Genomic DNA, 10,825 nt, shown 5'->3' on the forward strand with positions numbered 1-10,825 from the left:
TGGTTATATTAAAAAGAACATTTTCGAATGCAGCCATTAGCACATTCATGCAGCATAACTAAAGACCATGTAGGCATTCTACTACAAATTACTTAAAATGAATTCAATGAAAACACACTGAACTTAATGTGGAAATATTTATTTTAAAATCCAAACAGCACAAGCTTGAGGCTAAATACAGAGACAAACCTCACAAATATCATCTTTCTGTTGAAGAACAGCATAATACCATAAAGAAAGTAATAAAATATTCATTAGTAAATGTGATTGGCACTGCAATTTGTTCTACTTTTAAGTTCACTGGCTAATACTTCCTAAAAGACCAAGCGAGTCAGCGCTAACAGCCACGCACATGAACTAACAGCCTCACCTCGTCGCGCCCCTGGCAGCATGCACGGCACTTGTAGAAACAACAGGTCAAAAATAGAGATTGCACATCATCCACAGTCTGTGAGTCCAGCCCGTACGTTTGTGTTTGCTCAAGAGCACCAGTGTCAAGCGGTTTCGTCCCCTCCTGTCGGGGTCTCTAAGTGGGTAAATGTCGTTTCAGGACGTCCTTGGCGTTGCCCGGCAGGGAGTCGGGGAAGTTGACGTCGAACTCCACCACCAGGTCTCCTCGCTGCTCCGGGTTTTTGGGGAGAGGGAGTCCCTGTCCGGCAACGGTCTTTCTCATTCCAGGCTTCACCACGTCTGTGATCTTCATGTTGCACGTCTTCCCGTCGATTGTCGACACGGTGACCGAGCATCCGCACAAAGACTGCACAGATGAGACGAGAGACAGTCAACAGTGATGCTTCGTATTGGCAGGAATGAGGAGAGCGACAAATCTTCAAATGAATTTGTGTCTCTCATTCAATTGTAACACAAAGAAATTGATGTTACTGACCACTGGAAATCATGATTATTATTGTTTTTATTTTCCTTTAATTTTTTGGCAATTATTACTGTGATGAAATGTAGTCTCACTGAAATTTCAGAGTATTATTATTACATAATTACATTTCTTTTTGCTCTTCTTCTTCTTCTTATTATTATTATCCTAGTGACAAATATACAAATGGATTTTCGTTAAGTTTCCATACGTTTGTCATTCTACATTCTACATAAAAGTAACATTATATCACAACTACTATATTCATTACAAAAAGAAGTATAATAGATTTATTTTATATTATATTCATATCAGTCAATAATCAATAGTAATAGTAGCATTTCATAAAGTAAATAGATTTAATTATCTATCAATGTTCATTGCAGTAGTAGTACTTTTCATTTTTACCCAATATTATTGCCCTGCATTACTGGCAATTTTTTGTACACAATTCGTGTTAATAATATTCCATGTACAAAGAGCTCACTCGGACAACAGGTGGCAGTAGCGTCATGGAGCGCCGTTGAGGCAAACACAAGAGACATGCAGAAGAGTGCAGCAGCAGAGAGGGAATGAGAAGACCGTCATGATAAATTTTCTTCGTACGACAGACGATTTATTACAGCGATTCAACTGCATGTCGTGTTTTATAGATTTCAAAACGTCAGGTGTTTGGCTCGTTTTCATCAAAGTAGGTGGCATAAAATCGACGTGGGAAACTATAGAAGGCTGTGACCTTTTTAACAACATTGAAGTTTCCAACCAGCCTTGGAGGGTTTTAAGATGAAATACATTCTTCTGCTTTGCAGTTATTCTGTTTACTAAGAAACAAATGGAGCCCTACAACATGACCTCTGCCAACCCCTGAATGTATGGCACAAATAGCTTTGCTTGTTGTAGTAGCATGGGCTTGTGAACCATAAAACAATGTTCACTCCCTGGTCACATGTCCTCCTTCGTTGTCAAGGAGACCAGCTCACCTCTCCTCATCCTCACACGTGGTCTCACCCCTGTTTTCGCAGCAGATCTTCGAGCACGCTCGCAAGTTTTTCTATAGATGGCCAACTGTGAAGGAGTAGGACGGGCGAACAAAGAGCATCCTGCCTCATGCGCACGTGGGCGTGCGCCGCCTCTCAGCCCGTGATCCAGTGCCTGGATGTTGATTACCGTGATTACATAAGCGTCACACTCATTCACGGTGACTGCTCTCTCCAGGAGAGGCGCTTCTGAAGCACATGTTGATTCTGCGGCCACCGTTTATTGATATTAGAATTGTATTTTGCTGCCCTGAAAAGCCTGCCGCTGAAACTGGCGAGTAAAGATTTGCTCTCCTCCTACTCAAGCCTGTTCTCCAACAGTCTCACGAGTCGACGCCGCGCTTTCATTCAGCCTGGTTTTTGCCCTTTCTATCTTCACTGCTTCCTCTGAGGGCCCCTCTTGTGCTGAGGTCTTGAGCCATGAGGACTGTTTCTACTTGACTTAATTTTGCTGCCTATTTTTGTCGTGGCCTGCACTTGTTTTCAGGAAGAGCTGAGCCAAAAGGGAACACTCTCTGTTAACCCCTGGACTTCTACACTCACCTGTGCTCATCTGCTTTGAGTAGAGACACGTTTAAAGATTGAAGTAAAGGTCAAGTAGTCTCACCTGTCTCAAACTGACGCGGACAGGATAGACGATGTTGGAACCCTCCCGCCTGAAGTGAGGGTGCGGCTTGTCCTTGATGACGAAGACGATGTCGGCGGGAATGGTGTTGGGCGACTCGTCTCCCTCCCTCGGGAACGTTATCTTGGTCCCCTCCTTCCATCCCCGCTTGATCTCGATGGTGAGAATCTTGTCCTCAGTTCTCATGGGGTTCAGCCTCTTGCGGGAGATCTTCATCCTCTTGGTGCAGCCGTGAAAGACCTCCTCCAGGGTGACCCTCAGTTCGTGGATGATGGCCGGGTCCTGCTTGCGCCGCTGGTGTCCACCCAGCCCGGTGTGGCCGTCCCGAGGGAACCCGTTCAGGTTGAAGCTGGTGAAGGAACCAAAGGGGTCGTTTCCGTCCACCTCCATGTCCTCATCGTCGCGACCGTTAGCCTTGCGCCCGAAGAACATCTCGAAGGGGTTTGAGCCGCCGAAGAAGGTGGCGAAGGTGGCGTGGGGATCTCCATGGAAGGTGTAAGTGAAGTTGTTGCCCTGTCCATCAACTGTGGGTCCACCTCCGCCCTTCAGACCTGATGGGACATGAAATATTCATCTTTCAGAGCAGGCACATGAAAACTGAGTCTTGTTCTCACAGTAAACTGGACGCCCTCTGGTGTACTGCGATCCACCATTTTTATCAGCCTATACAAGCATAAATTAGAGGTTGGACTTTAATGAGTTAATTACGATTAATTAATTACAATATTATTATGATTATTCAATTTAATTTTTTTTTTTTTTTCTTGTACTCCTGAGATGAGTAATTGAAAGTGGTTCTGGTTTATCGCTCGGTTCGCTAATATCTAATATTAAATCATCTTTCGTTATAAATAAACCACTTGTCTGGGTCAGGCTTGTCAGACTCATAAATATTTAGCGTATTTTCATGGGTCACTATATCAACACGCATTTTTAAATTTGAATTCAATTTTGATGTTAATAAATGTCACATGAATTTGACATCAGATCGAGGAGGGTTGATGGAACGGCGGAGTCCACTGTTGTGTTCGAAGGTTCAGCTGAGATGAGTCGGCTCGAACCTGGAAATGAGCTGGCACATGTGGGCGTGCAGTGGGGAGCTTTATCATTTAAAACCCTTCGTCATCAATAAAAATAAACAGCGAGGGGACGGAGTCGTCTGACAGCTTCTGCTCAAAGCTCACTGCAACAGTGAACAGCGACAGACTCAGCAGACACTCGCTGGTGTCAGACGTCTGGGGGGCGGCAGAAAGTGTTATTGGCTTCAGCACGTGTCTCAGTGCGTCCCGATTTGACCGCAGCTCCATTTTCACAGAACGTTTCGGATCAAAAAGAGAATCTGAGTCATTGAAGTCGCCCACCAGCTGTTATTTCGAGCTGGACTTTTTAGTCTGTACCAGAACGTTTCTGATTGTTCAGTCTGAAGTTCACCAAGTGACCCGGTGTTCCAGTGTGGTGATGTGGAAATGTATGTTAGAAGCACGGTTGCTATGGAAACAACGAAAGCTGCCACCTTGATCCTGTTCTCTGACATGGACGACAACCTCAGACGCTCCAGTCTACGCCATAGATCAGGAGCTCTACACTGAGTCTCAGATGCCTGAGCTCCATACACTCGTCTACAAAGCCATATCTGCAGACACAAAATGAACTGCTTCTTATGCACATTGTCAGTCAAGTCTTTTACTCCCCACCACTCGCAACTAAACCCAAATATTTGCAACAAAAATCTGAATAAATCAAGGTCACAGCAACAATATGGTGGGTGAATATAAGATAAAACCTTTGTAAATCTAGGTCAAAATAATGTTGAACGTGGTCAGAATGATAAAACAGATTAAGATTCATAATAAATACCTTGACAAAAGTGGAAAAATAGAGCTTATAGTCAAAGATAACTATTCAAAATCAGGAACAACTGAGTCAAAATACTGTGATACAAACTCAAAACAAGGTCAAAGTAGGTCAAAAGGTCAAAAGTAAAAAGAGTAAAGTAGAAAATAGATATGTTAAATTCAATGAGCTACTAAGTCAAAAAAAATTGAAATAGTCAAATAAAACAAATCTTAGAAAAAATATATTGAAATAAATATAAAATAAAATAAAATGAAACTAAGCTAGATTAATCGGGATACTGAGTGAAAATATAATGAAACTAAGACAAAAATAAATCAGCACTAAGTCAGACTTGAGTGATACTGAGGCTATTGAGTGAAAATATAGTGAAGCTAAGTCAGCTTATCAGGATATTGAGTCAAAGTACATCAAAGCTAAGTCAGATTTATTGGGTTGCTGAGTCAAAATAGATCAAAATTAAGACGGACTTTCTGGCATACAAGTCAAAACATATGGAAACTGAGTTAGACTTTTCGAGATGCTGAGCCAGAGTAAACTGAAAACCAAGTCAGGATTATCAGAATGCTGGATGAACATACTGAGATAGGAGTGAAAATGTGGTGTGACAAGTCAAACACATTGCTGAACTGTAACTATGGTAATGTGTCATGACATCATTCAATCTGACCCCAAAACAAATGGCCATTAATTTCAGTGAAACTAACAGGAACAACGGCCTCAGACTTGGCGGCACTGATCCTCATCAGTGTCACTTTAAAACCCCTGACCCTCTAGCTCAGCTCTGTTCTGTGCATTTGCCTGACGGCTGATCTGAATCCATGTTCCTGTGTGTTTGTCTGGCACCGAGCCTTTGTCCCACTCACCATCTGGACTCTCTGATGCACCTTTCTGTTCACACACAACTAGAACCCACACTTCTGTCTATATTTAAACAGTCTGAGCATCGTCCGCAATGTGAAACATGGTATCATGAGAAGCAGCGTGATCCGTCGTTACCTTCCTCCCCGTACTGGTCGTAGATCTCTCTCTTCTTCGGATCACTGAGGACTTCGTAGGCTTCGGCGATTTCCTTGAATTTCTCCTCAGCGGCTGCGGACTTGTTCTTGTCCGGGTGCCATTTGAGGGCTTGCTTTCTGTACGCCTTCTTCACGTCCTCGTCCGAGGCTCCTTTGGAGATTCCCAGCGTTTTATAATAATCTTTCCCCATCTCTGAGCGTCTGACCCGGACGGACGAATCTGCTGCTGCTGCTGCTGCTGCAGCTGGAGGAGGAGAAGCGGTTCTGGTTCTGATGGAAGGACGGCTGACGGTCCCGGCTTCAGTCCGGGTTGTGGACCAGCAAGAGCGCCGCAGAGACAGAACCCAGTGGATGGATGAGAACCATTTAGAGTCGATTAGTCAACAGCGAGGACCCTCAGTTATTTCCTCTTTAAATAGACTCATCCCCCCCTGCCGCTCAGTGTTAAGCCAAGTCAAGTTCAACCTTACACGACTTCCTGTCTCTCCCGGAAACCTGGATATGCTGCAAAATAAGAGACGTTTACCGTCAGTTATGTCCAAAATGTAGTCTATTATGATTGATTTAAATCCAAACAATACACCACACCCACAGCAGCTACTTTAAAAAGGGCCAAACCATTATTTTTATTTCATTTTAATCTTATAATTATATATTTTTTCCAAAGACATGATTCCGAATTTTAGTTTGGGTTCACCTCTTGGCAGTACAGTATATCTCAATATCAATTTGAATTTGAATACTGACAGGGAGATCGCAAACTGTACAATACTAAAATACAGTCAAAACAGATGTGCATAGTGAATACCAATTCTAAAATGAGTCACAAGAATGTGAAATTCACCTTCACCTTCACCGTAATATCATTAGTAGATATCAGTAACCATCATAATCTATACTCATATTAAATACATAAAGACTCAAAAGTCGTTTGAAATCATTAGATCTAATGCAGTGTTCAGCAAGAACCCCCTTATCATTCAAACCATGTTTTATGAAGGCTATAAAAGTCAGTTCACCTTTGAACAGTCATTCTAAAACTATGCCTGATCCGACACGTTTAATTCTATTAAAAAAATCAAGTCTAATTAGTACAATTGGCCATTTTAAATAGTTTTCACAAATATGAAAGGTTTAATGAAACAGAAATTCATGAGAATCAGGGCGGCGTTATGGTCTCTCTTATAGCAACAGCGCCCCCTCTGTTTTTTTGTGGCAAGAGCAGTTTCCCCTTCAGACAGTTCCATTATTCTGCCGCAGCGTTGGACCTGACCTCTGCTGTGACTCAGCGTCTTGAAGCTCCTCTGCAATGATCTCCGCTCATTGTCACTTGACCTGGAGCTCAAACTAAACACAGTTTTCTTGCCTGGAATTTCATTCTATTTTCCCATCATGGATCAGTTCCGTGATTTATTCGTCAAACTGGATCAAAACCAGGATGGATTTATATCAGTGGCTGAGCTCCACAGTGAAATGAACAAGCATGGGATCTTCTCAGCTGAAGGCAAAGTCCAGGTAACTTGCTTTTACCTTGTGAAGGTGTTTCTTTGATTCAACATTTTTGCTTTGTCCTTCAGAATATCATTGACTCTTACGACAAGGACAACAATGGTCTTCTGGACTATACAGAGTTCCTCCGCTACATGATGGACAGAGAGAAGAAATGGAAGATACACTTTGAAAATATGGACAAGAACAAATGCGGTGAGTCACTGGACAGAATACATAAAGCATGCTTCGACTAAGTGACTGTGATATTTAGCTTGTTTTGAGAGAAACAGAGCATGGGTCTGCACTCTTGCTGTTGATGGTTGAGAGTGTCAATGTTGGCGGTAATTGTGTCTCTTCTCTGATCAGGGGGCATTGACCAGGACGACGTCGTAAGTTTGTTTAAGGAGTTAGGAGTGGTCATTTCAAAGACGAATGCAAAAAAAATTATCCAAATGTAAGGCTCCTTGACTGTTCGAATCTGACTGAAATGTTGTGTTGCAAGCTTGTGCCAAGAGTTTTGTTGAATTTAACTTCACGATAATTCGGTTTGAAGACCTCTGTGTGTACACAGCATGAAAAAAAATTATATAATCACACAATAATGACCAGGATTTTAATAATTATATGATATAATTACAATTATAATAAATTTGACATTTAATATTTCCAATGTACCTCCATAAATCTTTCATTATATAATCCATAGTGATAAATACTATTGAGTCAATAAACGCAAACAAAAAATATCTGAAAAAATAACATAAAAAAAGGGAAAAAAATGAAATAGACACAATAAGCTTTCTTGTCTGTACACAATCCTTTAACCCTCCTGTTGTTAATTTTTTCTCAAAAGTTCAGAGTTCAATTAACATGGAAACAAAATAGTTTAAAAACACTTCTAGATAACTGAAACTGAAATAAAACACAGCTGTGTAAGGAGTCAAAGAATAGTCGTGCCAATGATAATTTTACCCTTCTCTCAACACAAGTGCATGTTGTGGTGCTAGAGGTTCACCAGTCCATCCTGGTGTGTAGAGTCAGATTACTGAATGAATCGAGAAGATGTGAATTATTAATAGTGTACAGATTGTTGCAAGTCTTATTTATTGATGACACAAGGTTGTGTTTGGCTGCGACAGGATGGACAAGGACAGCTCCATGACGGTGGACTGGGATGAGTTCCTGCATCATGTCATCCTCAACCCTGTGGACAACATCGGGGAGCTGGTGTCGTCATGGAAACACAACCTGGTCAGAGACTCGTGTTGCTGTGTGCTGGAATTTCACACGCTAAAACATTAAGTTACCTTCTCTGATGACGTGAAAATTCTGAATTTATTTTTCAATACATTGAAATATCTGGAACAAACACAGGTCTTGATCTCTGCTCAAAGCTTGTATACTTAATAAACGCAGTCATCTAGAGGACCCCGCTGATAAACTTGCCTCACCTGCAGGTGTTTGACGTCGGTGAGAGTCGGGCGATGCCCATCGAGTTTCCTGAAGGGGAGTCTGGCTTGGGAGCGTGGAGGACCTTCGTTCTGTCTGCAGGTTTTGCTGATGCGATTTCCCGGACTGTGACGGCTCCTATCGACCGGCTCAAGACCCAGTTTCAGGTGAGCTCCAAAGGTCTGTTGACCAGTCAGTCAGTGCTCTTCCAGAGAAACTACCGGGTGAGTTGTGGTCACAAACCTTAGTCTCCTGTGGGGAAACCCGCTGACTGACTTTGGCACCAAAGAGCCAGCTTGTTGGGACGCTATTAGTTCAGTATGACTTGTTGTGTGGTCTGTCAGTGGTTTCCTTCCTGCAACTGCTCCTTTCCTTCTCCATCACACACTCCTCATAGTCGTGCCTCTCAATGTTTGGCTTCCCAGGCTCAGGTGACAATTGTACCTGTGGGTGAATCTCATATGGCGTCATTTGACGATCCCACTTCCAATACCACATTTCATGGACAGTACCCCTCTCAACTGGGCTTGGACCCTGATCCTTTGTGGATATAGCTTGCACACTGACCCCTTGACTTGCTGAGATGGTTCGACCGAACCAAACTTCAATGAAACCTGAAATTTTATCCCTTAGGTCCATGGATCCAGGGCCCTCTCTCAGGGCTTACGGGAGATGAAGTCCGGTGGCTTGCGCTCAATGTGGCAGGGCAACGCTGTCAATGTACTCAAGGGGACGCCACAGTCAACACTGCAGTGCCTCATTTACGCCCAGGTGAATCCAATCCCTCCTAACATCAGTCAAGAAAACCTTGACTCTGAATAATAATCAACTCTCTGCGGTCAGATGAAGGTCCACACGCAGAACAAGACCCAGCAGACGCTCACGGTGCAGCAACGCTTTGGCCTGGGTTGCGTGTCCGGTGCTGCTGCTCACGCTGTTTTCTACCCTTTAGAGGTATCAGGATCTCTTGTCAGGTCTGAGAACTTCAAATTGTCCGCTTAATGCTGCATGATCCAAGTATCCTTTGGTTGGTTGGTAGTTTGAGAGGGAGGGGGAACTAGGAAGGTGGTAAGAGGATGGGCATGTCGGTAGGTGGGGAATTTGTAAGGCATGTAGAGAAATAGATAGGTGGGTTGGTCCTGTTTTTTAAGGGTATTCAGGTGGGTGGATGGCTATTTTGCCTGACATGCAGGTGAGGAGGTGGGTTGCCAATTGGGTTGATGTTTGGGTGTAGTTTTTAGAATGTCAAAGAGGCCCTTGGGGAAGGGAGGCCTTTGGGCAAGTCTGTCTTAGGTATTGGTGTCAGTCTTTGGGTAGATGTAATGTCTACATCAGAAAACTAAAATTCTATTCCCGCCTCTTTTAGGTGTTGAAGGTGAGACTTAACCTGCAGCAGGCCGGTACTTATCGAGGGGTTTTGGCTTGTGCCAGAGCCATCTACAGACACGAGTCTCTCAGCTCCTTCTACAGGGGATTCAAACCGAGCATCCTCTGCATGATCCCATATGCTGGTGTGGAGTGCGCCGTTCACCAGGTGAGCTATGCCCCGCTGGAAACAGCCTTGTACCGAGGTGCTGGTGTCGATCATAAAGTGTTTAATTTCAGTCCATCATGAACTGGGCGAAAAGCAACCCTTCCTACAACAGCAACTCCCAGCTCTTCTTCTTCAGTTTTGTGGCGTTTGCCTCGGGACAAATGACCAGCTACCCGCTGGCTGTGATCCGAACCCAACAGCAGGCACAAGGTGACACCAAGAGTCAAGAGTCCATTTTAATTACTTCCCAAATAATGAGAGCTTATCTCTTTTCAATCAACACTGGTATTTTTGTTTTCCAGCTTTCTGCTCTGACTCACGTGCTTCCTCCGGTGTACTGCAAGGACTAATGGGGATCTATGAAAAATATGGATTTAAAGGATATTACAGCGGAATGGGAGCCAGCTTTGTCAGGGCTATTCCTTGTGCTTTAATAAACTACACTTTAACTAGAACATTTGAAGACATGCTTTCCTCAAATGAGTCATGACATTGGGGCAATTCCTGGAATAAGAAGCAATAACAAAACAAGTGATGGAAATTGCTGAGAGCGACTGCAACAATGATGAGGAAACGATACTGCTGTCGATGAAAGTCTGTTTACAAGACAATAAAAGTTTATCAAAAAATTTCAATGTGTTTTTCAAATTTAATATGAAGCACGCTTTAATGAAAAGAAAAAATGTTCAGTTCATAAACAGTACGACTTCCACTTTCCCATCTCCTTCTCATTAACCTTTGTAAATCATGTTATGATCTGCTGGTGAAGTTAAAATTACATTTTAAGCCTGCTTCATGAAAAGTTCTTATGGAGGCCATGATTCGGCCCTCGGACCATGAGTTTGACATCAGGATTAAAGTATCAAAGTGAATAGTTCCACTGGGAAAACTTTAAAGTCAAGTCACAGTTGAAAGCATGAATTGCTTGTTAAATATTCAGGCGTA

The 10,825-nt window shown here is 42.9% G+C and overlaps 2 protein-coding genes across 2 annotated transcripts; one reads left to right on the forward strand and one right to left on the reverse strand.

Moving 5' to 3' along the window:
• Positions 1 to 123: 123 nt before the first annotated feature.
• Positions 124 to 5,840, reverse strand: dnajb4 (DnaJ heat shock protein family (Hsp40) member B4). Its single transcript, XM_053883175.1, has 3 exons — positions 5,387 to 5,840; positions 2,516 to 3,084; positions 124 to 757 (listed from the first exon to the last, which is right to left on the reverse strand). Exons 1-3 carry the CDS (start codon positions 5,595 to 5,597, stop codon positions 527 to 529), a joined length of 1,011 nt encoding a protein of 336 aa, XP_053739150.1. The 5' UTR covers positions 5,598 to 5,840; the 3' UTR covers positions 124 to 526.
• Positions 5,841 to 6,678: 838 nt separating this feature from the next.
• slc25a24l (solute carrier family 25 member 24, like) lies at positions 6,679 to 10,402 on the forward strand. The gene is made up of 10 exons (XM_053882916.1): positions 6,679 to 6,921; positions 6,984 to 7,110; positions 7,264 to 7,351; positions 8,037 to 8,148; positions 8,355 to 8,513; positions 8,980 to 9,117; positions 9,190 to 9,300; positions 9,713 to 9,880; positions 9,952 to 10,090; positions 10,183 to 10,402. The coding sequence occupies exons 1-10, from the start codon at positions 6,799 to 6,801 to the stop codon at positions 10,368 to 10,370; spliced, it is 1,353 nt and encodes a 450-aa protein (XP_053738891.1). The 5' UTR covers positions 6,679 to 6,798; the 3' UTR covers positions 10,371 to 10,402.
• Positions 10,403 to 10,825: the final 423 nt, after the last annotated feature.

Source organism: Synchiropus splendidus, chromosome 13, assembly GCF_027744825.2.
Source record: "Synchiropus splendidus isolate RoL2022-P1 chromosome 13, RoL_Sspl_1.0, whole genome shotgun sequence".
In the NCBI taxonomy this organism is placed as follows: Eukaryota; Metazoa; Chordata; class Actinopteri; order Syngnathiformes; family Callionymidae; genus Synchiropus; species Synchiropus splendidus.

Bases quoted from the DNA above. Each gene is read 5' to 3' on its own strand.
- slc25a24l (XM_053882916.1), top strand. From the start codon at position 6,799: ATGGATCAGTTCCGTGATTTATTCGTCAAACTGGATCAAAACCAGGAT. The intron at 7,352-8,036 runs GTAAGGCTCCTT...TGGCTGCGACAG, and splicing joins GCAAAAAAAATTATCCAAAT to GATGGACAAGGACAGCTCCA. The intron at 9,301-9,712 runs GTATCAGGATCT...CGCCTCTTTTAG, and splicing joins CTGTTTTCTACCCTTTAGAG to GTGTTGAAGGTGAGACTTAA.
- dnajb4 (XM_053883175.1), bottom strand. From the start codon at position 5,597: ATGGGGAAAGATTATTATAAAACGCTGGGAATCTCCAAAGGAGCCTCG. The intron at 3,085-5,386 runs GTAACGACGGAT...ATGTCCCATCAG, and splicing joins CGACCAGTACGGGGAGGAAG to GTCTGAAGGGCGGAGGTGGA. The intron at 758-2,515 runs GTGAGACTACTT...TCATCTGTGCAG, and splicing joins TCCGCGTCAGTTTGAGACAG to TCTTTGTGCGGATGCTCGGT.